The 26,321-nt window shown below is 42.1% G+C and overlaps 2 protein-coding genes across 3 annotated transcripts in view; one reads left to right on the top strand and one right to left on the bottom strand.

The window, feature by feature from the left end:
• Positions 1-768, bottom strand: part of Pikfyve (phosphoinositide kinase, FYVE finger containing) — an 81,165-nt gene extending 80,397 nt beyond the window's left edge. Inside the window, exon 1 of the mRNA XM_013016748.1 lies at positions 706-768. The gene's annotated coding sequence lies outside the window, so the exon portion shown is untranslated. The remainder of the gene's footprint in view (positions 1-705) is intronic.
• A 394-nt stretch (positions 769-1,162) lies between these two features.
• On the top strand, positions 1,163-25,413 carry Idh1 (isocitrate dehydrogenase 1 (NADP+), soluble). 2 transcript variants are annotated; one of them, XM_013010322.1, is made up of 10 exons: positions 1,163-1,247; positions 6,916-6,987; positions 9,051-9,188; positions 12,036-12,327; positions 14,978-15,083; positions 16,663-16,840; positions 17,680-17,831; positions 21,515-21,655; positions 22,716-22,878; positions 24,495-25,413. In XM_013010322.1, the coding sequence occupies exons 3-10, from the start codon at positions 9,067-9,069 to the stop codon at positions 24,583-24,585; spliced, it is 1,245 nt and encodes a 414-aa protein (XP_012865776.1). In that variant the 5' UTR covers positions 1,163-1,247; positions 6,916-6,987; positions 9,051-9,066; the 3' UTR covers positions 24,586-25,413. The 2 variants fall into 2 exon arrangements, with proteins under 2 accessions (XP_012865776.1, XP_012865770.1); XM_013010316.1 differs by lacking the exon at positions 1,163-1,247 and adding an exon at positions 5,725-5,877.
• Positions 25,414-26,321: the final 908 nt, after the last annotated feature.

The raw sequence follows: 26,321 nt of genomic DNA, 5'->3' as shown, positions 1-26,321 counted from the left end.
ACAAAACTAACAATGTCTCGGACCCAGAGTGGAACTCAGGGAGTGCCCACAAACAAGCTTCGGATAAATCCAAAGTGAAGAGTTGGATGTGCCAGGTGAGACTACCACCAATATCGTAGCGATTGTACACCACGGGATGCACTGGGGATTAAACACCCTGGATGACCACGCTGCGCACACCACGCACCCAGGGATGAACGCGGTGTGCACACAATGTCAACACCGAGCCTATCTTTGAGTTTAAGACCCAGTACCCCCCCTCTCCAGCCCCCCAAAAAGACGCCCAATTCCCGGTGCACCCCCACGTTCCCCTCTCCTCTTTGCGAGGAACACGATTAACAAAGGGGTAACGCGTAAGCCACTGGCGCATCAAACACAAATACAAGGAAACGGGTTCACCACGACAGGGGCCAGCATCGAAGAGGGAAACTGGTGAACTTCGGTTCACCTCCGACCCCGCCCCGGCTCGTCCGCCCCGGAGAGGACGCACCCACCCTCCCGGTAAGTTCGGGCACCGGGGACCGGGCTTCCAGGGGACCTCTTCCAGGAGCGCCCCACCCGGCCCCATCCGCCAGATCGGGCGCAGCCCGGGAACCAGCGGCGGCAGCTCGCCGCAGACCCGGCCTCCCTGGCCCGGAGACCCGGCCTCGGCCGCAGCGGCCTCCGGCCCCGGCCGGTGGAACCCCGGCTCCCACCTCACCTCACCTCTCCTCCCGCTCCAGCCCGGGCTCTGCGAAGCCGGCCTTCCTCCCACTACCAGCTCCAGGCCCGCTCCCTGATCCCCGCGCCTCCCTCCCGGCGTCGCCGGCCTCCCTCCCGCAGCCAACCGCTTCCCCCCCAACTCCGGTGCACGGAGCCCGCCCCGGAGCGCGGCGAAAGCAAACCCCGGCGGTTGCGCCTGGAAGCGAAGCTGCTTACAGGGTTGCTGCGGCTTCTCGCTAGCCACCCCCGCCGGCCCGCCCGCGAGGCTCCGCCCCCTCGCTCCTCCTTCCCACCAATCCCCAACCTTTCCCCGAGTGGACTCCGCCCCCTCCTCCTTCAGCCGCGCGACGTTCCGATCAGATGCTCAGGTCGAAGGAATCGAGCCCAGAGAGGATCGTCCTCGACTGCTCGGGTGGAACGCGGCCGTCTCCGCCTTCCCCGAGGACGCTGCGGCCACAGTGCGCGTGAGCGTCACGCGTGCGGGTCACCGGACGGGTGCGTGGTCCCCGGGACAGCAGACCCGTGCTGGCTGGCCTGCAGTTACCGTATGTGTTCGACACCGTGGGCACTCTCCCTAGGTTACCGCGCCCACGGCGCCGGGGTTAAGACGCGGATTCAGACCGGCCAGACTCGGGCCCTAGCTACCGCGGTGACCTGGGACAGACCGACGGCTCATTTCTGTCCGTCTCTGATCTCTGGTGTGCAGCATGGACCAATAATATCAGTACTCGACTCTAACAAACTCTTCTGGGGAAACTAAGTAAAACAAAGCGCTTGATGCAAGTGAGTGGCAGCGGTCCTACCCTGAGTAGATGATAATGGCTCTCCGTAAAGCTTTTGGTGCGGGTTTTGTGCTGCAAGTACGGATGCAAATAAAGTTACCGAGACCCGACTTGCTCCATTTGGCTAGCATGGCCCGCTAGCTCCGTGCAGCCAAGAGTGTAGAAAGTACGCTTAAACCTGCTGATAGAAATCCTGAGGTTTGTCCAAGGGAGCATGCCCAGGATCAGGGAAAGGGCAAGGCAAGGGGGTTGGGGGGAATAAGAGAGGTGCTATTCTGAATTCGAATCTGTGGATTATTTTCCTCAAGAGTTTTCCTCGAATTGGTCTTTTCAGCTACTGGGAAAATACCACTGAACCCTGCAGTTTGGTAACTGCAAATCCTGTTGAGCCATGCTAGTGTCTGTATTGAGCTTCCTCTGGGTTCTTCACTACTGCTCCGTGCCAATCTTCTCTCCTTCCCTCTCTCTGACCCACAGTATCTCAAACTGTCATTCTTAGTGAAAAATAAGCCCAGATTGCTTTGGATGGAACCTTTAACCTAACTACCCCCACCACAACATTTACCTGAATGGGGCCCTGGCCTGTCTGGCCCCCATCTACCCTCTCCTATATCTGGGCCTTTGCTGGATATCTTTTACCAACCCTTTACCAATCTTTTACCAATACCATAAATGTGCTCATGCTCAAGCCTCTGCTTGAGGGGCGGGGGAAGAGAAGGAGGAAGCTAAAAAGAAAACTCTTAAGTTAACATACCAGATGTTAATATTTGAAAACCAACTGATCATATGAACAGAATAGATAATCCAGACCCGAAAGAGAGGGAGAGGGGGAGGGAAAGAAAGAGAGAGAGAGAGAGACTTGATGTATGGTAAAAAGAAACGCCAGTCAACAGACAGTGGGTCATTCATTGGACCAGCAATGTGTCAGTTAGTAGGTGCTGTGCTAGGGATAAAACTGTGAACAAGACAAAGTCAGTGACCTCCACACGTTCCCAGTCCCACAGCAATATTAGCTAACAGTTGCATTTCTGTGGAAAAGAGATAGAAAATTGTTTTAGGGAAGAAGTCTGTTTAGGTACTCACTTCATACTAGACATACAAAATGCACTCCAGATGCATTTTATCTACAGAGATTCTTTCTTTAAAAAATTTTTCCCTCAAACTTGCATCTGAGCATTCTTGCCAAGTTGGGTGTAAGTAAAGCATAGTATTTATAGTACTATGGAACTTTACTTATCTTCTATATGTCTTAGTTACATTTTACTGACAACAAGTAGCTTTTCTCTCTCCTGATTTTCTCTCTTTATTGATTAGTATCAGCATGGACTTGTGTTTATCTTTCAGGATGTTATAATTCACTTCTGCCACTATACATGTTTACATTCTTTGATCCTCTTTTTTAATCACCCATACCCAGAGCCTCACACTTGTTTGGATTGCTTGGTCAGCTTGCTTGCTCAGCTGATGTTCAATACGTGCACTACACCTGCAGCCTGGCTTTTTGATGCTTATTTTGGAGATGGAGTCTCACAGACTTTTCCACTCAGGCTGGCTTCAACTACCCCATTCCTCAGATCTCAGCCTCCTGAGTAACTAGGATTACAGGTGTGAGTTCATCTTTTTATAGATCCATATAACAAGTCATGCCATATAAATGGATTTCTGTGCCTGGATTATTTTAACATCATGTCCTCCAGACTTATGTGTGTTGTCACAAATGATAAGATTTCCTTCTTTTGTATTGTTTTGTTTGTTTGTTACCATACTGGGGATAGAATCCAGATCCTTGGACTTGCTGTGCAAACTGTCACTTGAGGTTTGCCCCTATCTCGTTTCTTTTTTGAGGCTGAATGGTATTCTGTGGCACATATATACATTATCCTTTACCTATTCTCTCATTTGACGGACACCCAGGTTGATTTTAATATCTTGGCTATTATGAATCATGCTGCAATGAACAACATAGGAGGTTCATATGTCTCTGGCTTACTTATTTCCTTTCTTTGGATATGTACCAAAAAGTAAGACTTCCAAATCATAGAGTAGTTCTAGTTTTCATTGTTTTAAGTACCCTCTATAGTTTTTAGCATAATATCTGTGCTAGTTTACATTCCCACCAGCCACTTGCAGTGGTTCCATTGTCTCCACATCCTCTCCAATAGGAGTTACCTTTTGTCTTTTTAATTATAGGCATCGTAACTGAAGATGATATCTAGCATTGTTTTAATTTATATTTCTCTGATAGCAATGTTTGTCATTTTCCCATATACCCCTAAGCCAGTTTTCTTTTTTTTAATTTTTATTTATTTTTTTATTGTGAAAATACTGTACAGAGGGGTTAAAATTACATGGGCAAGATAATGAGTACATTTCTTATCAAACATTGTAGCCTCCTCCTTTGTTTCCCCTTCCCATCCCTTCCCAGCCTCCCCCCCGCCCCTCCCACCCAAACCTCCCCCCCACCAAAGTTGTAAAGTTCATTTTTGACATGACAACTTGTACTTCTCATTGTTGCAACGAGTCCACCTGTATCCTTATTTAAACGACTTATTCCTAGGCCAGTTTTCTATTCATACCCTTTGCCCTTTTTATAATTGGGTTTAATTTGTTCTCCAGCTTTTGAGTTGTTCAAATTGTTTATGTATTTTAGATAATAGTGGCTTATCAGATATAAGGTCTGCAAATATTTTCTTCCATTCCATAAGTTTGTCTATTCTTCTGTTGGTTGTTTCTTTGGTTTTGAAAGAGTTTTTTGGTTTGTTTTTTGTTTTTGGGGGGTTTTGTCAGTCTTGGTCCCTGGGTGCTGTTACTTAGCTTCTTTGCTCAAGGCTAGTGCTCTACCATTTGAGCTACAGTGCCACTTTCAGTTTTCTGAGTAGATTATTGCAGTTAATAGTCTTCCCAGTTTTCCTGCCCCAGCTGGCTTCAAACCACAATCCTCAGATCTCAACCTCCTGAGTGCTAGTATTACAGACAAGAGCCACCTGTGCCTGGCTGAGCTTTTAGTTTTGATATAATCTCAGAAGTCTCTTTTGGGAAGTCAGACCAAAACTCTTTATCAAGGCCAAAGTCACAGAACTTTTCCCCCACTGTGATTTCTTCTAGTAGTCTTATAAGCAGTGAGATTCATCTAAACATTTCAAGCAGTAACTTAGTTTTAGCCAAACATCAGTTATAAAATTTAATTGGTGTTCTAAATTGTAATATATTGTTTTATAGTAGTTTGTTTCTAGTCAGTTTGCCTATATAACTTTATGGTTGTATGAGAAGTATCACTATTAGGAGTGTGTGCATAAAAGAAAAGAAACACTTTCAGAGTAGTGTTAGAATGCAGTACTAGACATAATTTTTGAAAACTAATTTTAGGGCTCCTAATCAGGAGGCTGACATCTGAGGATGGCAGTTCCAAGCCAGCCCAGGCCAGAAAGTCTGTGAGATTCTTATCTCCAGGTAAGCACTGAAAAGCTGAATGTGGAGCTGTGGCTTGAGGAAAAAAAAATCAGGGACAGAACCTAGGCCCTAAGTTCAAACTCCAGGTGCAAGCAAGCAAGCGTGCAAGGGTGCGCGCGCGCGCACACACACACACACACACACCCTGACTTTACACCTCCAGTCCAACTTCACTAAACCCAGATAATGATCCCCTTCACTATCTTCTAAAGCAAATGGCAAAAAGATTTATTTCAGGAAAATAATGAATATACCGAAGGCTAAAGAGCTAGTCACAGGTGGTGGCGTTGTCATCCACCTGTGGCTCTCCCGCCGTGTATGAGTTCCACCCTTCGTGTCCCAGCAGTACCTAAAAAACCCAAAGAAGACTGGGAGCATTCTTCTTTTAAAGACTCACTCCAGTCCACATTCAAAAGCACCAGGAAAGGACCCGCCCTGGTCCAGTTCCCCACTGCAGACTCACTGCGGGGTGCTCTGGATCTGTCCAAAGCCCAGGCCGCGGCGTCCTGCGCGCCCCTCTCCCGGCCTGCAGGTGGCATTGTCGGTCTTGGGCTGCCGGAGTCCCGCGGAATTCCGGCGGCGGCGTGGCAGCCCCTTCCCCCACCTGGAGCGCAGCCCCGGCTGCACCGCGGGCCCCGCCCCCAGGCGCGTGGCCCCGCCCCCACGGGTCCGGGCGCCCCCCAGAGGAGTCGGCGTGCGGGGATTGGAGGGGAGTGGAGGGCGGGGCTTAGGGAGGTGGGCTGAGGAGGTGGGGCTTGGGAGGGGACAAAAGCCAGGGAAGAGGAAAGCCGGACCCGCCCTGCAGTCCTGGGGTTCGTGCTGAGTTGTAGCCTGAGCCTGGGCGGCTGCCGGGAGCCGAGTGGCGAGCGTTGTGCAGCATTTTGAGAGGGAGAGCAGCCGTATAACACCCACACACACCTGCTCTTCAGCTCCCTTTCTGCAGGTAATCTACGGCTCGGAGGGGCGACGCCCCGAGCTATTGGGGGGCGGGGCCCTTCAATTCCAGAGAAGGCCAAAATGGGGGGAAAGGAAGAAAGCCCAAATCTGGGGTAGGAAGGCCTGGGTGCGGAGAAGGCACCAGTCCAGGTGTTGGGCATGGCAAGGGGAAAGCAGGGGAAGTGGGTGCTGGGGTGCTCGGTTGGTGTCAGCGGCTCGGGTGCACGGGAGGGGGAATCGGGCGTCGAGGGAGTTGAATGCATTGAGAAGTAGACCAGATCTGCAGCTGGGGGAGGAAAGCCAGCTGCGGGGGGTTCCAGGGAAGCCTAGTTCGCTGTCTGGGCTGTTGGGGGAAGGAACCGTCTGACAGTAGAGGGCAGGGAGCTGAGACTGGTGTACGCGGGGATTGGGGCTTGTACGGAGAACTCGGTAGGCCGGGACCTGGGTGAGACTAGCGGAGGAGCCCGGGTTGGCGGGGATGGGGGGGGGGGTGAGGAGGGGGTGCGGGGAGAGCTCTAACTTCGAACTTGGAATAATTGCAAGGGCACCCGGGGGGTGCCCTGTGGGAGGGGCGTTGGGAGACACACACACACACACACACACACACACTCCCCGATTTGGAGCTGGGATGGGGAGAGGTTCCCAGGCCTGCTAGGAGGGTTGTGAGATTAAAAGGTCTGGGCACCACACAGAGGAAGGGCATGGAAATCTGGAAGGCGGAACCCAGCCAGCTTCCTTGCTTATCTCCTGCACAATGGCTAGCAAGATGTTTACAGACTTTGCCTTGTCACGGAAGGACTTGAAAACCCCAATACCGGCTAACCGACCCCGTGCCCCGAAGGTGCACAGAAGATGCTTGTACTTCCTTTGACCTTTATTTGCAAGGTGCCTACGGATCTAAAGCCACCCTTTGCCCTTCTGGATACACTTAGCACTGTACTTTAAACCAGATAAACTGGGCTATCTACATGGTATTAAAATTAACCAAATCTTCCCAGCCAGAGTATGTGGTTTGTTAAGACTTACTATTTTGTTTTGTTTGCAGAAGTAAAACTGCATTCAGTTGAGACCTCAAGACTGAGAGGACTCACAAACTAGAAATCCGTTTACTGTGAAGGTAAGAATTATCCATTGCCCCTCTTCCTTGCATTCTTTGATGTGGCTTTACCATGGTTAATTGGTGTGGGACCCAGCTGTTGGCACTGAGTGATTCAGGAACATTTCCAACAAGATTGTAACTGCTTCCTTCTTTTCTGAGGCCGTTGCCTTCTCTGTAACAGAATATTTTGAGCTCAGCTAAAAACAAAATTGGCTAAAAAGCTTGGGATTGAAAAATTAGATAGGGCAAAGGATAGGGCTTTGTGTGTGTGTATGTGTGTGTGTTTTTCCTTAGACTACTGTGTATTATTACTCCAGGTTTATTTTCTGGAATTTCACAACGAGTCAGGAGGTTGGAATTCAGCTGCCTTCAAACTAAACTAATGAGCTGGTGGCTGGTTGTGCTTCAAAGTCTCCTTCCTTGAGGAGTTGGGGGGTTGGATGGAGACAAAATCTGAAGCACTAAAGGGACCTAAAGCCCCACCTGTGGAAATCAAATCCAGAATAAATACAGTAATGCCTTATATAGTTATATTAATAAAGAGAACTTTTTCATTTTAAGGTGCCAAAACAATGAACACATAAAGTGAGTAAAACCTAAGAAGTTGGTTATGTATTATGAAATAATGAAAAATTATTCCAAAGAATATATTTGCATTCACTGAGAAGGAAATAAAAAATACACATGACCTTTTCACTAGACTCTGTTCTTTTGATAATTGTATTTGCCATAAAGGGAAAACAGCTAAGTCATACCTGTTGCATAATACTATGGCCCTGAAAATGTAGTACTAAAACCGAGATAAGTTTGCTGTCTCTTCTTTTTTTACTATGTTTTGTTTAAATAAAGGTCAGATGTGATTGTGGCATTAAGCATGCCTGAACCATCTACTTTAAGCTGTAGTACAAGGTATTTTTAGAATAACTGATGGAAATAATTGATTGATCCACATTAGTTTGTTCATTTCTTTTATTCTAGTTGAATTTTAGAAAATTCTCCAGTAATGATCTAGGGTATTTCCTCAAAACTAATAAGAATACTGGAATTGCAAATTTGAGAAGGGAAAATGGTTCTGAGAGTTAGAAACATATCCTGAAGGTTACTGTCTATAAATAATTTTATTTTTTAAATTTAAAGGCCAAATTATTTTAACTCAACTTTTCAAGAGAATGTTTTGGGCTTCTTATCTAGTAATGTTTGTTTTTTTGTCAGTTCTGGGGCTTGAACTCTGGCCCTGGGCGCTTTTTTCCTCAGCTCTTCAACTCAAGGCGAGCACTCTACCACTTGAGCCACAGCACCACTTGTGGTTTTCTGAGTGTTTTATTGGAGCACCACCACCACCAACCCTGCCTGGTTTTTGAGACAGGTTCTTGCTGTATAGCCTAATTGCCTCTCAAACTCTTGATTCTCCTGCCTTTGCCCTCTGCCTCTGGAATGCTGGCTACACAGGTGTAAACCACCATGCTTGGCCAAAGTAGCCACAGGCAAATTATCACCATCCTCCTCCTCCTCTTCTTCCTCCTCTTTCAAACTGGAGTTTGAACTCAGGGTCTGGACTTGCTATGCAGGTAGTTTACCACTGAAGCATGTTCCCAGCCCCAAAACAGACTTCTTAAAAGAAAGTAAATGGTACCACTTTTCATTCTGCTCATCCTGGGAACCCAATAAAATAACGAATTGAGTAGAAGCATTCGACTAACGTGATATGATGGATATAATAATTTCATAAGACAATAATTGAAAATGTTGGTTGCATTATTAAGGGTGTGTTAGTATCAGGCTCCCCTTTGTTTAGACAGTTGGCCTTTGCCAAGCTTATTTTCTCTTAAATAATACACATCTTGTAGGTTTGCTTATCTTATAGAGATGATTCAGACATCACACAGTGATATACAAGAAGGTGTTTGATTCTAATGGTAAATGTTGTAACTAGAATATTATACCACTAGCTACTATAAATTGTTCTTTTCGTAGTCACCAAATTATTTATGTTTTATTTATATTTAATTGTTTATACTTTATAATGAAAAATTATTTTTTAAAAGATTGAAAAATTACTTTTTTATGTGTATTTCTTTTAGGTTTATTGAAGTGAAAATGTCCAAAAAAATTCACGGTGGTTCTGTGGTAGAGATGCAAGGAGATGAAATGACTCGAATCATTTGGGAATTGATTAAAGAAAAACTTATTTTTCCCTATGTGGAACTGGATCTGCATAGGTAAATGCATTACCCTACCATAGAGCTACAAATTCAGAAAGCATGATCTAAATTATTTCAACGTTTCAGCTAGCTATTTTATGTAGCTGTAGTTATATTGTATAAGTAAAGTTTATTTTTTTAAGTCCAAATTCATTCTGTTGAATTTTCTCTTTTAACATATCATTGGAAAACCTGGATCTATCATTTAGAAATCAAGCATTCTAAGGAAAACAAAGTGAATATCAGGTCTAATTTTCTGCTTCCTGCAAAGGTTTTATTTCTAATAAGTCAGTGGCCAGGAGTAGCACAATGTATTATTTGTTGGAGGGAAAAAAATAAGAGATCTAAGAACAGTAAGCTAATCAGAGGGAGCACAATTATGTCCTTCCACACTGTATCATTTATCACCGTACTTAGTTAGTGGAAATCTTTCAGGCATTCTTCATACAGCAGCAGCACACAAAGAATCCTTGCAGTCACTTCCTTGACCAGTTCTCATCAGCAGTTCCCTTCAATCATCTGTGTCCATTTTTGCCCTGAATTTACAGTGTGTGAGGACAAATGCATGGGAAAGTATGGTCTTCCTCCCATTCTTTCCCCGAGTTTTTCATCAATAACATAGGAAAGCTTCTTTGTACATTTAAACTAGATAAAGACAGAATTTTTAAAGGATTGGAATGGTATTGTGTTGAACAACATATCTCAGACAAAATATTGGCAACTCTTAAGTGTGTTTGCCTTGACCTAGAATTGGGCAGAATGTGTTCTGAGGACTATTACTTGGTGGAGTGTAGGCATTTGGATAGCATTTCCATAAATGCCCTTTCAATTGTTTTGACCCTAAGTCACTGATAATGTCTGTATTAAAAGTCAACCCAACATATAGAGAAGGAAGCACTAAAAAAGCTCCTAAGTGGGGGGCTGGGAAGGTGGCTCAGTGGAAGAGTGCTTGCCTTGCATGCATGAGGCCCTGGGTTCGATTCCTCAGCACCACATAAGAAAAAAGCTGGAAGTGGCGCTGTGGCTCAAGTGGTAGAGTGCTAGCCTTGAGCTGAAGAACTGAGGGATAGTGCTCAGGCCCAGAGTTCAAGCCCCACAACCGGACCCAAACAAATAAAAAATAAATTAATTAAACTTAAAAAGCTCCTAAGTGGATAAAGAAACAATTTAAAACTGTCCCCTGTTTTAGAACTTTGTATGACAATAACATTTCATAGGGTCCGATATAATAACTGCAAAAAATGCTGGAGCCGCTTCAGCCTAGCTACATAAGGGTAGCTCGCCCCTGTAATATTAACTACTCAGGAGGCTCAGATCTGAGGACTTCAGTTCAGAGCCAACTGGGGCAGAGAGGTTTGTAAGTCTCTTACCTCCAATTAATCACAAAAAAAGCCAGAAAAGGAGCCATGGCTCAAATGATAGAGCAGTAGCCTTGAGCACAAAAGCTCAGAAACAGCACCCAGGCCCTAAATTAAAGCCCCAGGACTGATACTAAAAAGGGAAAGATGGAGAACCTCTATGCTTAGGAGGAAAAAGTCACTGACTACAGACTGAAGTTGTTCCAAAATCACTGTTATGACTAACAAATACTTTTGAAGAGTAGAAGAATAGTTAGTTTGGGATTTTCTTTGGAGAGTTTCCTGGGAGGGATGGTGGTTTGGTTCATTGTTGTTGCTGTTGTTGACTATACTATAATGTAGGCCATTTATTCTTTCATGTCTTTTAGAAATACTAAGGAGAAAAGGGAAAATAACCTAGTAATTTGCTGGTAGATTCTTCTGATGAGAAATAGTTCCAACCACATGAAAACTGCTTACCACACTTACTATGGAATTGGGATTAGATATCCAACATTCCTAGACAAGAAGACAAGAGGGTATATGGTTTTATTAGATTCACATGAATTATCTAAGGTTGAAGCAGTTAGAAAATTTTATTTGGAAATACAGCATGATTTTTATTTCTATGTTTGCATTAGCAGTTGGGACATCTAAAGAAAGAAAGATGCAAAAAAAACTAAAAGGAAAATCTAGAGGCTTAATAGTTTAGCAGTTGTTGGAAATCGAAGCATTTTAACATCCTGGCAACAAAATAAATCATTACATTATTTAGTTTTTACCCCTTTCAACCAAGTATTACATACTTTAGATGAAGCTTTGCATTATTTTCCTGTGCTCCATGAGCAACAGGCAGTCATTAGGCAGTATAGGTACTAATGTGTATTTAGTTAAATTTCTCTAGTGTGCTCAAGATCGTTGAGGTGGATTCCACTACCCAGTAAACTGTAGGCTTCATTCCAGAACACAGACTTCCCCAAGATTTAAAGGAAGGTTCAACTTATAACTAGCACAGTAATGAAAGAATTGTTAGCTCTTTGAACATTAACTGTCATATATGCCTCTGACTACTTTTAATGCCAAAACATACACACACTCTTCTTTAATCCTTCCAGCTCTTTTTTTTTTTAGAGCACAGTACTTACAGTAGGAAAAATAAAGTGGTACTTATGTAATTTGTAGGCTACTTATATGGAAAACTGGACCAAAGATTTGTGCTTTTACTGCTTCTGTCTGTGAAAAACAGAAGATAATTTGGCACAATTGTTTTCCATGAAGTTTCCTGAAAGGAAGTTTTCCACTATAGTGAATAAGCCTAGCCCAGCCTTCTGTTTCTCTTCTTTGTTTTTTGGTTTTTTGTTTTGTTTTGTTTTCCTAATTGGCAGCCATCTTCTCTAGTTACAGTGCATTATTACTAAAGGTCCTTAGGACCTTTCTACAAGCAAGTTACCTACCATCACTCTTCTCACAGGTTATAATCTTACCAGCTTGTTTGAAAAGCCACACTTTTACTTTTTCCCCTCCCAAGCTATGACTTAGGCATAGAGAACCGCGATGCTACCAATGACCAAGTGACCAAGGATGCTGCAGAAGCCATAAAGAAGTACAATGTTGGCATCAAGTGTGCTACCATCACCCCTGATGAGAAGAGAGTAGAGGAGTTCAAGCTGAAACAAATGTGGAAATCACCAAATGGCACCATCCGGAATATCCTGGGTGGCACTGTCTTCAGGGAAGCTATTATCTGCAAAAATATCCCTCGGCTTGTGAGCGGATGGGTAAAACCCATCATCATTGGTCGTCATGCATATGGGGACCAAGTAAGTCATTTGGGGTATATTCTTTTACCAGGCCCCAAACAGTCTGATTATGTGTTTTATTCTTTTCCTGGTTTTGTTCTGTTGATTTTTATTTTTTGTTGTTGAGACTACTCCTTCCTATATATTTTACTCTTACCTTTGAGTATCTGTGCCCAATAAGTAAAGTACAAGACTGAGAAATACAGAGATTTAGGTATAACAGTATATTGACATCCTTTTAAGAAAAGGAAAATATAAACTTTCATATGCACATATCTCAGCATTAAGGATTATTTTTTTATGTGTGTATGCCTGCATAAGGGCTTGAAGTCGGAGTTTCATACTTTCAGCTTCTAGTTTAGAGCTACTGCTCTATTTGAGCCTTGCCTCCAGCCCAACATTTTGCTGGTTAATTGGAAATAGAACTGCAAAAACTTCTGCCCACACTCACTTGGAGCCTCTATACTTCAGATCTCAGCCTCTTCCTTAGCTAGATTTTCAGGTGTGAGCCACTAGCATCCAGCTACTTATGAATTTTTTTCAAATGTGTTCTTTATCTTTTTCTTACATTATATTATCATACAGGATTTTTCTGTTTTCCTGTTGATAATTTCATATAGCCAACCAAATCAATGGTCTTAAACACCAGCTGTACAAGAGTATTCACTTATGAGTCTTTTGGTGGTTTTGGTTTTTTGCTTTTATTTATTTGTTTCTCTGTTTTAATTCCAATATCTGAATCCCATCCTATAGTGACTGAAATCTGAATTCTGCCAGGGCTCAGGTTTTCTAAAGTGATTCTAATGTACTGAGATTCTAATGGGCTGAGAACCACAAAGGATTTTATTAAACCTGAATATGGATGAGGGAAAACTTAGTACCTAAAAGCAGTGTTGTTAAAGCATTCTGTTCAGCTTGAGAAACAAATGTTTTTTGTCCTTCTGCACAAGTAAGCTTATTGCCATAGTTAGTAACGAAATTGCCAGCTACACATATTCTAAATTCTGTGTTGAAACTTGAAATCTGAAACTGAGGTTTTAGATTTTTGCAGAAAACTAGCTTAAAAGAAGTGGAGAGGGCTGGGAAGGTGGCTCAGTGGTAGAGCGCTTGCCTTGCATGCTCAAGGCCCTGGGTTCGATTCCTCAGCACCACATAAGCAAAAAGAAAAAAGCCGGAAGCGGCGCTGTGGCTCAAGTGGTAGAGTGCTAGCCTTGAGCTGAAGAGCTGAGGGACAGCGCCCAGGCCCAGAGTTCAGGCCCCACGACCAGACCCAAAACAAAACAAAACAAAAAAAAAAAAAGTGGAGAAACAGGAATCCATAATGATGATATCCAGAGACTTTGATGTATTCATCCCTGAGAACAGTTTGGCCAGAGTAATGTCTCTATCCCTGGGGATAAGGTTACCCAATCAGTCCTCCAGGGATCAGCCAACTTTGTTTTACTCTGTAGCTCAAGCTATCCCTTCATCCTGGCCTTTCCTTCACAGATACTTTTGAGAGACACAGACAAGTGAACAGAGATAGCAGGAATACAAACATCCATATCTAGGGAACACTACCCTGGATACATTTTTATGAGTTAACTCAGTCCTTTTTTTTTGGTTAATTGTTATGGCATTGGTCATTTAGAAGAATGAACATTCTTGTTGTTTAAATCCAGATTGAAAATCTCAAATATCAGGTTAGTTTGCTGTCTGAATGTACATAGACAGAATGTACAAATTAGAAACAAATTGCCACTCAGAATGAAGGACTCCATTAGTCAGACGTAGACTAGGTATTGTTTTTGTTATCTTGACTGCTCTTTCACCAGCTCTTGTAAGTATTAGTGTAAACCAGCAGGTGTAGCTGGCTCTTGCTGATACCTGACTTCAAGTCATTAAGTAATTCAGGTCCCTGAAGGAGGTCCAGTGCAGCAGTGACTTGTGAATGCCTAGGATTTCCCAGGCCTTTTTCTTCACTGGAGTGCTCAGGCTGGTGAAGGAGAAGGCATTCCTTCAACTGCCCTTGCCCTAGGGCCATCGTCCTATCACATGTGCTTGGAGAAAGACTGTTCCATGTGGCCTAGTGTTTGTCACTGTGACGATCCATGGTCAGATTGAGCCCTAAAAACATATGTAGAACCAGATCTCAAGCCCTTTGACCCTGGGACCATTATTTCCCCTGCCTTAGACTTCTTTCCTCATATGATCTAAGAATCAAATGAGGTGAGCATCTAAAGCATCTGACAGATACATAGTAAGGACAAAGCATCAGCTCTCTACAATCATCTTCACCACTGCATCAAATATCAGCCTTTCCCAGGAAGGCTTCCTTTACTCCAGGCTTTCATCTTCTGTCTCTCTCACCCTAAAGCTTTAGCATATTTTGGTGATGGAGGAGTATGTATAGCTCCCCGGTGATATTGAAAGCTCTTTTGGTATGTCTCACTTATGTTTGTCTCTTACATTGTAAGCTTCCTAAAAGAAAGCAGTCTGCACTCATAAAACTGTCCTATATATCATAGGCAGCTAATAAATACTTACTGATATTTAACGGGTACTGTCACTAATTAAAAAATATCTCAAGACCTCTCCATCTCATGAATCTATATTCTCTTTTGTTTTGTGCCCTTATCATTCCTGGTAGATTATTTTTCTTTTCTTGACCCATTTTTCCTTCCCTACATAGTATAGAGCAACTGATTTTGTTGTTCCTGGACCTGGAAAAGTAGAGATAACCTACACGCCAAATGATGGAACTCAAAAGGTGACATATTTGGTCCATAACTTTGAAGGTATGTATAAGTTCATCATAAGCTACTACTTGTTGTTGTTGTTGATGATGTTGATGTTGTTTGTGATACTGAAGATTTGAACTCAGCCTTCTTGGCTGGCATGAGGCCACTAAGCTATGCCTTCAGCCCTGGTTTTCACTGTTTATATTTAGGATACAGTCTTGCTTCTCATTCAGGTGGGCACCTGAGCCCACCTAATTCAGGCTTCCTCTTATCCCTGTGCCACCACATCCAGCTTCCCTTCTTACAGCTCTGCCCTGGTACTGCAATCCTCCCAATCTTAGCCCCACTCCTTTGATACGGCACATGTAAGCTAGTACACAACTATGAGTTAAGAAGAGGTTTTGGTGAACTTCCAGGCTGGCCTGGAACCACAGTTCTCCTTTTTCATCCTCCCAGATAGTATTAGCAATGGACCTAGTACCCAGCTCCTTTGGAAGAAAAATTATTTAGGCAACATTATTACTAATTTGTTTTTTTTTTTTAACTTAGCTAGGTAACTGCCAGAAAATACAACTGAATCTACCACATTTCTGCAGAACCCAAAACTTAAAAAAAAAAGTACTTTGCTTCAGGGCTTCACCATGACTTGAGCAAAGGTAGAAAGAACAGTAAAAAGAAAGTAGCCACTTCATTGGAAGTATATATAGACAAAGATGAGATAATTAGGTAGGAATATGTTATCATAGTTGTATAAATTAAATGTTAATAGCCCCAAATTTCCTGTGCTCTAGTAAGAGTTTATATTTGGGAATTGTTTATTTGCTAAAAGTTTCCCCTTGTCCTTCTCAGAATTTTTCCTTTGCAAGTAAAATTCTGAATTTTTTAACTTATTTCTCCTAGCTGCTTCAAAGGATGATTTGGACAAATCTCCCAGAGTATGAAAACATTCATCACTTAAGTGAGAAGCCCAGTCTTCTGTCAAAAATATCATTTTAGTAGAATCTAGTTCGATAGGTTTCAGTGCTTTTCACTTTTCTGAGCCAAGTTAACCTGGGGCATTGGAATGAGTTCAAGTTCTAACTTTTAGTAATAACAGAGTTCAATTAAGAAACACTAGTAATCCCCTATAACCTAATTGCTTCCACCAATTATGGTAGGCCTGGTCAGTATCTAGAGGAAATTAGGAGAATATTCATTAACTATTTGAAATGTGTATCTTTCTTAATGACTGAAAATTGAGTGCACCCCTAAGTTTAAAATACCTGTTAACCAAAAAATAATAATAATGTCTGAGACAGATAAATAATTATTTGTTCATTCTTCAGCATATTTCTGATTCACAATAGCAGTTTTTGATATTGCAGTATCTTCAGGATTCTAAAGACTATTGTTTTTCTTTCTTCATTGCCTTTTAATAACTTTCTCTTGCTTTTCCAAGAACTGACATTGTCCCATGCTGTGCCTCAGGGACTCATGGTCTGTTTAGCTTGGAAGCCTGTCTGGGACTGTAAAAGTCATGGCTATTTTGGATAGCCATGAGTTTGATCCTTTGGTTGTTAGAAATTATTTTAGCCTTGTACCTATACTACATATACCTTTCTCTTTTTTTTTCCTTCTGTTGCTTTCCCCTCTGCAGAGTGTGGCGGTGTTGCAATGGGGATGTACAATCAAGATAAATCCATTGAAGATTTTGCACACAGTTCCTTCCAGATGGCTCTGTCAAAGGGCTGGCCTTTGTACCTGAGCACCAAAAACACTATTCTGAAGAAATACGACGGGCGCTTTAAAGACATCTTTCAGGAGATCTATGACAAGTAACTACAGCTCTTTCATTCCTTTTCCTTCTCTTCCTTTTTCTTTTTTTCAAGTAAACTGGCACTTATGGTGTATTTACATCTCCTTATCCCTTCAATTCTGAGACAGATTGAGTGAAAGTTACCATTAGCCCTGTAAGTTAAATAAGGACAAATCTGAAATTTAGTAGTGAAACACAACCACTCTGAGTTGTTTCTAGGAAGTAAACATGTTCTTAAATTTGGGCCCCACATTATTAGTTTTTTGTTGTTGTTTATTGTTTTGTAGAACCAGAATTATTTAAAGTTTGAATAAAAAAATCCTGTTAATGGACTTGAAGCATGATTCAGGTAGTCCAGCCCTTGGCTAACAATCACCAGGCCCTGAATTCAACCTGCAATATAGAAAAATAAGACAAATAAATAAAAACAAAATGAATAAAATAAAACTAATGAAATGAAATCCAGATGAGTAATAGAAAGCTCTGATTTTCCTAGCCTGTTCTCTTGCTTTCTAAAGACCATTGTTATGACTGAAAGATCTACTTTTCACTGTTATTTAAATTTAAGAAGACCAAGCCCCTGATTAAATGGCAGTGTTTTTAAGTCAAGGTGTGGATGGGCTTTTTATGAGAATCTGTGCTGGGCACTCATTTTTCACACCTTGTCCATAAGGCGGAAGAAATCTATCTTACAGATGGCAAAAGATGATTGGGCAATAATTTGAGTCTGTTAAATTCCCAAGCTTATGATGTTTCTACTAAAACTACTGCTTTCTTCCCCACACCCTTAGGGGGAAGTAGATGATGTCCCTAACAAAAATATACTTTTTAGCTGTTCTCATTTTCTCTTGTTTTTAGGCAATACAAATCCAAATTTGAGGCCCAGAATATATGGTATGAGCATAGGCTCATTGATGACATGGTGGCCCAAGCTATGAAATCAGAGGGAGGTTTCATCTGGGCCTGTAAAAACTATGATGGTGATGTACAGTCTGACTCCGTGGCCCAAGGTAAGCAGTCAGAGGACCAAGAGAGGCACCAGAGTCCAGTAGCAATAAGGTCATTCCACAATAATTCTCCAGTTTGAGAACGAGATTTTTATAGCCCTTAGTTATAAAATCATGAAATGTTAACACTATGAGACACTCAGGCTCTTCATCTCATGTGACAGATAAGGAAATGAAGCTCAGACTAGGGAAGTGACTTTATTCAGGGTCATACAGAAAGTAACAGTGCTGACACTCCTGACTCCGGCCTTAGATCTCAAGTTGTTGTTTCTTTCCTCTACTTGAAGTTTTAAAGCCTCCACTAAGAAGCCTAGTACCTTATCTGCTAATTACTCAATCTCCCTGCCCTCATTTTCCCTGTTGAGAATGTAAAGAAACTAAGGTATTCAGGCAGGGAAGAGTAAAGTGAGGTGCCTGTTTGGTCAAAGGGAAGTGCCTCTAAGGGTTCATTCATCTTGCCACAGGATTTAATCATGCTCTTTCTGCCAGCTTTGAAGGCACTTCTAACATGAAAGAATTGAGCAAAGAACTGTGGGCTATGTGCCAGGGATAAAGGCTAAGTCAACAGAATTTCTCCTTTCCCCAAATTCCTCAGTACCAAATTGCTCTTCAGCTTGAATTGTCCATGGGGTCACTGTGTAAACTTGGATCTGCCCAGATGAATGTTTGTGTTAGCTTTAATTATGTTTACTTTTCCTCAGACCATACCGCTTTTTCCCTTATAAAACTCACTTTCCTAATCATTCTGAAAATCAGTAGACTCACCCAGTTAAAGGTAACTTTATATCGGATACATGAATTACCACTGTTCCTTCTTTACAATCATTTGTACTGAATGGACAGAGGAAGGAACGCTTTATGATGGCTACATGGTGGATAAGGAAAACTATTCTTTTTCATCAGAGTTCTGGAGAAGGGACTCAAAGTCATTCTTTGTTTGGGGAGGTTTGGTTTCGTACTTGGGATAAAACCATAGGGTTTGCATTTTACCACTCAGCTATATTGTACCTATTCTTCTGTTTTTATATTATTTACTTATTTAAGTTTAGCAAAAGTTTACCTCGCAAATCAGGACAAATCAGGAAGGAGGAACAGACACATGCTGGAGGTTTGTGTAAGAAGCTCAAATACATTGTTTTCAAGTATCCTCCTGGTGATAGAGAAGGGTATGTAGAGAAGTATTTCACGTGTAAATGCCAAGTTATGCAAATTGAAAGTAGTTTGTGATTAAGAGTCCTGAAGCACAGCAAGCCCTGATAAAGGACTTACTGAAGACCCTTTAGGCAGAGCCTGCAATGAAGTGATCTCAAGGCAGCAGAGCTATCCTGTCCCTCATTCTTCTCTAGAGATGTAAACTACTTGAGAGTCACAGAATTTCACTTATCACTGTTTTGAAAGTAGTATCTGCGAGTGTCCTAATGTTGCTAGCACATGGTGTCCTGTGTTAAATGTCGTGGTCCTGAACCGCTAATCAATGTAACTTTTGAGTGTCTATGAAGCCCCAAGTCAACAGAGTGAGATAGGAGTTACTAAGCCCACACAGATCACTTTTTTACCCATTTTATACCTTTACTTACCAAAATCCAAAATAATGAGTTCTTATGTTTGTCACATTTTGGATGGCTGTGACCACATACTTGAGTTAGCAACTTAAAAGAGGAAGAATTTATTCTGGCTTACGGTTTTAGAAGTTTCTGTCCATGCATAGCTGCTTTTAGGCTGTGATGAGGTAGAGCATGATGCACACCGTGGAGAGAGCGGATTCTGCCATGCAGGCCAGGAAGTACAGCCTCAGCTTCCTCAATTGCACTCACAGGTGACCCACAGATGATCCACTTACTCTCAAACCAGGAAAAAAATTTATAGATAATTATAAGTTTATATTATTAGCCTCCCAAGTGGTCATGGCAAATAGTAAAAATTAGAAAAATGTTCTTTCAATTCGAACAAAAAGTTACAGAAAAGAGGGGCTGGGAAGGTGGCTCAGTGGTAGAGCGCTTGCCTTGTATGCTCAAGACCCTGGGTTCGATTCCTCAGCACCACATAAGCAAAAAGAAAAAAGCCAGAAGTGGCGCTGTGGCTCAAGTGGTAGAGCGCTAGCCTTGAGCTGAAGAGCTGAGGGACAGCGCCCAGGCCCAGAGTTCAGGACCCACTACTGGACCCAAAAAAAAAAAAAAAAGTTACAGAAAAGAAAAAAAGAAGTTGCATGGCCTTAAGCTGGAATATAGTGCTCTGAAATAGAAAACACAGAAGAGAATTTTCTTTTTTCTTTTTTTTTTGTCAGTCATGAGGCTTGAACTCTTTGCTTGGGCACTGTCCCTGCGCTCTTCAGCTCAAGGTGAGCGCTCTACCGCTTGAGCCATTGCACCACTTCTGGTTTTTTTATTGGTTTATTGGAGGTAACAGTCTCACAGACTTTCCTGCCCGGGCTGGCTTTGAACTGTGATCCTCAGTTCTCAGCCTCCTGAGTAGCTAGGATTACCGGAGTGAGCCACTAGCACCCGGTGAGAATTATTTTCTTAAGGGTCCTAAGAACAGGAAAATCAAGTGGGATGTTCTTAAATCCAACCCAACCTGTTTGTATCTGCCTTTTCATCCCATTACAGCGAGTCTAGCCTGAAGGTAGGAAAATATTCTTTTTGTATGTGTTTATGCTAGCTCTGAGAATTGAAATCAAGGCCTCACAATCTTCCTTGGCTTTTTGACTCAAGGCTGGAGCACTGACACTTGAACTCTACTTCTAGCTTTTTGCTGGTTAATTGGAGATAAGAGTTATATAGACGTTTCTTCCTGGACTGGCTTCAAACCATCTTCCTTAAATCTCAGCATCCTGAGTAGCTAAGATTATGAGTGTGAGCCATTGGGTGAACCAAAGGGGACTCTTTAATTTTTATTTCCCCAGAAAGCAGACCATCTGCTCATAAGATTAACAAGAACAAGCTTAGTGGCAGTGGCTTACACCTGTAATCCTAGATGCTCAACAGGCTGATATTCAAGTATCACAGTTTGAAGCCAGCCCAGGCAGGAAAGACAGGAAAGTCTGTGGTACTCTTATCTCCAATTGATCAGCCAAAAGCTCGGCTCTGAGCTGTGACTCTAGTGGCATAGCACTAGTCTTGAGCAAAGAAAGTTCATGGATAGAACCTAGAACCTGAGTTCACATCCTAGACCAGCACAAAATGTTTTTTTAAAAATAACATATTGAGCTCTTGATCTAGCAAGAATGAGCTTGAGCTCTTGCTCAAGCATGTGCACGTCAGAATAACAATAACATATTGAGCTTTCTCTGTAGTAATTAATAATAGAAAATATATTTTCTATAATATTTTCATATATTCAAGAATATATTTTCCTCCAGTCTCACAACTCAAACAAGGTGCTTTTATTCCCATTTTACAGATAGAAAAGTTGAGTCACAGTAGCCATGAAGTGACAGAATTAGGGTAGAGTACACACTGACCGGGTTCCTCTGAGATAAGTGAGGAAATGGTGCATCCTTTCTAGGTCTTTCGATCTGAGACCTGGAGCAGTGACCTTGCTCTGCTTCCTGAAAGGCAGAAGAATGATCAATGACTCGATATGGTTACAGTTACAAAGCCTTCTCCAGACTTGACTCAGTCTTAGCTCTTGGAGACCAGCATTCCTCATGCAGTTGGACCCAATTCTTCCTGCTCTGCCACTTCCAGGTTATGGCTCTCTTGGCATGATGACCAGTGTGCTAATTTGTCCAGATGGCAAGACTGTGGAAGCAGAGGCTGCCCATGGGACCGTGACCCGTCACTACCGCATGCACCAGAAAGGACAGGAGACATCCACCAACCCCATTGGTAAGATGGCATCTATTTTGCTAGTTTCTGACCAGAGTCCTTTCCAGAGAAAACCTCCAGAGGAATTCAGACACATCTTTAGCTCTTCAGTGTTTGTGATTCCTTCCATTACAAATAGTCTTTTGATATCATTAAAATAGGCAATGAGGGGGTTTCTATTTTGTGAAAGCATGTATGTCACAGAGAGAAGTATAATCAACAAGCATTTCCCTTGTGTAGTCACCAGTTCACTTGGTGCAGGCTACAAATTTAAAAGCCCGGTGGATAGTACTTTAGAAAGGGGTTATACCCGGGTACCTCTGGCTCACTCATGTAATCCTAACTACCGAGAAGACTAAGATCTGAGCCAGCCTGGGCAGGGACAGCCCTCTAATAAACTACCCAAAGCCAGAGGTAGGGATGCGACTCAAGTGGTACAGCACTAGCCTTAATGGGAGCGGGTTACCAAGTTCAGGAACAGTGTCTAGGCTCTGAACTCAAGCCCCAGGACTGGCACAACAAACAAAAATTATAGCCTAGAAAGAGGAGACCCGTGTGGGCAAAAGATAAACAAATAGGCCTTTTCCTAATTAGTAAGTACTTTAAGCTTCAAGCAGTAATATTACACCATTAAAATGTGTCCTTAAAATTTTCTATTTGATAAACTATATCGAACTTAACATTTCTAGCTGTATCGAACTTAACATTTCTAGCTAATGTGGATAGAGTAATGTAATCCACTCGCATTTAAAAAAACAATAACTTTTTGTTTCTGGAAAAGGCGAGACATTTGGAAATCCTCCTAAGTAGGAAGATTGAAATCCATATTTGGGGTTTTTTTCCTTTTATTTATTTATTTTTGATCTTTAAAAATATTGTTAAAAATTTGTACAAAGAAGTTAGAATTGCATGTCAGATTATGAGTGCAGTGAGTCCATGCGTGTCACCCTTCCATCATTTTCCCCGTCTTTCCCTCCCATCCCTACCCTCAAGTCACATAGTGCAATTCTTATATATTGTACATTGAATATAATGATTGCATTGGCTTGCTTTTCTTTCCTCCTTTGTTTTTCTTTCTTAGCTTCCATTTTTGCCTGGACCAGAGGGCTAGCCCACAGAGCGAAGCTTGATAACAACACGGAGCTTGCCGTCTTTGCAAAGGCTCTGGAAGAAGTCTGCATTGAGACCATTGAGGCTGGCTTCATGACCAAGGACTTGGCTGCTTGCATCAAAGGTTTACCCAAGTAAGAATAACCAAGCTGACCGCTGTGGTCAGACTCTGATTTATCTTCACCGGGCTCAAAGCACCAGTGCCTTTTGGAATTATTTGAATTGCTGCCCATTATCTTCTGGGATCTGTCAGATAGACAAAAAACATTTTTGGGCTTTGTGGTCTATTTTTGATGTGTTGTCATTTTGCAACTACCCAACTCTGCATCAGCCATTGTAGAGGGAAGCAAAGATGGACAGAAATGCATGGATACACAGCATACCAATCAAACTTCTTTGGTCCAGGGGCAGGGCCTTAATATGGCAACCTCTGATTTCATCTGTTTGATTTTTAAAAGAAAATGATAGATAACTAGAAACAAAGAGAACTCAGAGACTAGGGTATTCTAACAGTATTACTTTCTTTAATTTACAAACAAGAATAGTAAGCCACACAAGTAAGATGTCCAGTTGATATTGTCCCTTCCTTAAGTATCCTCACTTACAAAAAACCCTGTTTTTTGTTTTTTGCTTTTTTTTTTCTGCCAGTTGTGGGGGTTGAACTCTGGGCCTGGGAGCTGTCCCTGAGCTCTTCAGCCCATGGTGAGAGTTCTACCACTTAAGCCACAGTGCCACTTCCATTTTTCTGGAGGTTAATTGGAGATAAGAGTCTCACGTACTTTCCTTGCCCGAGCTGGCTTTGAACCACAATCCTCAGATCTCCACATCCTGAGTAGCTAGGATTGCAGGCATAAGCCCCCAGGGTTTTTATGAAGACAGGAGGACTAGGTAACTAGTAGATGAGCTGGATTAGCTGCAGACTTCTTCCTCAAAGTCCAACTTTGGGACTATGTTACCTCAAGAAAATCTAGTAAGACTGAGCACCAGTGGCTCACACCTATAATCCTAGCTTCTCAGGAGGCTGAGATCTGAAAATCAGTTTGAAGCCAGTCCAAGAAGGCAAATCTAGGAGTCTTTTAACCAGCTGAAAGCTGGAAGCAGAGATGTGGCTCAAGCAGTAGAGCACCAACCTCTACTTTAGCAAAAAGCTAAAGGAGAGCTCAGAGCCCTGAGTGTAAGCCCCAGTAACCAACACTTAAAAAGGAAGGAAAAGTAGGAAGCAGAAAGAATCTACTGAAATTTGGCCACTAATACTGTGTCTGAACGAACCAGTGTGTTCCCAGTAAAGGGATTATTCTTAGTCATTACATATTTCATAACTTAAATTTCCAACAAAATACAGTGCTTGAAATGTTCTCATCAGTATCCTTATAACTCATTTGTTAGATGCTTGTTTTCAGGATGAATGGCAGTATGTGGGAATGTGGATAAAGGCTTACCTATTACCCAAAGTAGGTTTTGTTCCAAGAATGAAGTTGGACAATTTCAGTCAGCATTAGTTAGAACTGAAACTCAAAGCCACTTGGCAAGAAGCTTTCTGTGTATGAATGACTGTCAGCATGAGCTACCCAGCCTGCTCAGCCTTGAGCATAGTATTCTGGATAGATTTGTGGCTTGTTAACATAAATCAGTTTTCTCCTACATATTAGTAAACTATTATTTTAAGTATCATTTCTAGAATTTTCCCTCCTCCTCAGCCTGTCTGATTAGACAAACTAAATTTCCTTCTTTTCTCTTTTCTCCCTGTTAGTGTGCAGCGTTCTGACTACTTGAATACATTCGACTTCATGGACAAACTTGGAGACAACTTGAAGATAAAACTAGCTCAGGCCAAACTTTAAGGTCATTCTTTGGGCTTAAGGCAAGAGTTTTTGGTAATAACTAGATCCACAGGTTTACATTTTTTTATAACACTCAAGGGTAAAATTGAAATCAGTTTTGTAATTTGTTTAGAAGACAGTTGATCTTTTCTATACGTTTATAGTCATTTTTTTCTTATTTACATAGTTTTTGCCACCTTTGTATATGTGGCAGGAAGATTTTTAATAAATCGTATTTTATTTTCTGGTAGCAGCCCAGGAATTCCTTTAGTACTCATTCATATTCACTGTCACTTTTTTTTTCATGTTCAGATATAAATGACCAAAATGAAGAGTATTGATTACCCCAGTATTGTATGAGAGTAATTCCTTCTGTGCACCTCTGCTCCATGACTGAGGGCCCTAGGGGTTTGGTGTTCAGGTGTTGTTATGGGAAGTAGGGTTGTACATTGAACTTGCATGTGTTCTGAATGAAGTACAGAAATGGTGTACCTAACATGTGGTGGAGACACAGTAGTCATTTTGTAAAGAACTTACCAAATATGTCTATTCTGCTGTATATCTTTGAGAGAGTTCAGATTCCAGAATAAACACCACCTGGAGGTTTGCGCTCTGTCTTTGTCTTCCTCCTCTGGTCTGATCTAGCCTGGCCCCGGAGTATGATGCTACCCTCAACAACATATTTCATCCATGTGCAATAATGTAAGCTGTACCATTTTTTTTGGACTTCTGCTGACCCATTTTATTTCTCTTACATAAATGTGATTTCCTGAGGTTGGTATTAAACACTATTCTAGTCCTGTTTTTTGTTTGAACTGTTAATGTTAATTAAAATGAAGTGTTAATTACTTTCTAGACTTTCTATTTATTGTGTATGTTTACATGCCACACACGGGCTGCATCCTAGCCATAGGAATTTGATTTGAAAAACAGTCTCTACTCGCAAGATGCTTGCTCTGGAAGAAATGAACAAATATACAGACAGAGGGACGTGTCCCACACAGAGAGGACGACCAAAGAGAACTACAGGAATAATTGTAGAATACTGTAGTCAATCTGTATACATGCTGGGGAGTTTAGGCATTACCTTGCAAGCTAATAGGGAGCCAATGAAGACTTAAAGAGTACTTGGTCATATTTTCTCTTCTAAAGCTAGTACTCAGCGGCTTTTGGAAAGGAGTGCTGAGGAGTAAAGTGGTGGGCAGAGCTGAGGGAGGAGGGCCCTGTGGGAGGCAGCTGCAATGCCTTAGGTGGAAAGCAATAAAGATGCAGCAGAAGCAGGGAAGAGAATGGGTGGGTTGGACCTCAAGGTAAAGAAGTTGATTGAATGGTTCTTGCTTGCAGGTTAAGTGGAGATGAGGGAGAAGAACAAGTCAGTTGCTTCCCATATGTGTGGCTCCCATTTAGATAAAGGCTGGTAGCATCCCAGCATCTTGGTAGAGAAGGCTTTACAAGCTTTTACACACACCTCAAAATGACTTGAGTTGAAGTAACTGTCTGTTGGGGGTATTTTTTTATTTGCTTGAATTTGAATTTGTTTTTGGCAATATTGACATTTGAACTCAGGGCCTTGCATAGACACTCTACACTTGAACTACATCCCCTAGCCCTTTGTGATGGTCTTATATTTTTACCCAGTCTGGGTAACCCAGGGAGATCCAAACACCTTTTTTTAATTGTCAAATAAAACGTATTTGGTTTCTCCTTCTGTCATCTAAACATATTACCCTCTGTTAAGACTTTTGATTAGTAACATC

Source organism: Dipodomys ordii, unplaced genomic scaffold (assembly GCF_000151885.1).
Source record: "Dipodomys ordii isolate 6190 unplaced genomic scaffold, Dord_2.0 Scaffold1, whole genome shotgun sequence".
NCBI lineage: Eukaryota > Metazoa > Chordata > Mammalia > Rodentia > Heteromyidae > Dipodomys > Dipodomys ordii.
The sequence above is the reverse complement of the archived record's forward strand: the minus strand, read 5'-3'. Positions and strand labels throughout refer to the sequence as shown.

What these genes read in the sequence shown, in the direction of transcription:
- Idh1 (XM_013010322.1), top strand. Translation starts at nt 9,067, where the DNA reads ATGTCCAAAAAAATTCACGGTGGTTCTGTGGTAGAGATGCAAGGAGAT. An exon ending in GTCATGCATATGGGGACCAA is followed by an intron (nt 12,328 to 14,977) that starts GTAAGTCATTTG and finishes TTCCCTACATAG; the next exon opens with TATAGAGCAACTGATTTTGT. An exon ending in TGCATCAAAGGTTTACCCAA is followed by an intron (nt 22,879 to 24,494) that starts GTAAGAATAACC and finishes TCTCCCTGTTAG; the next exon opens with TGTGCAGCGTTCTGACTACT.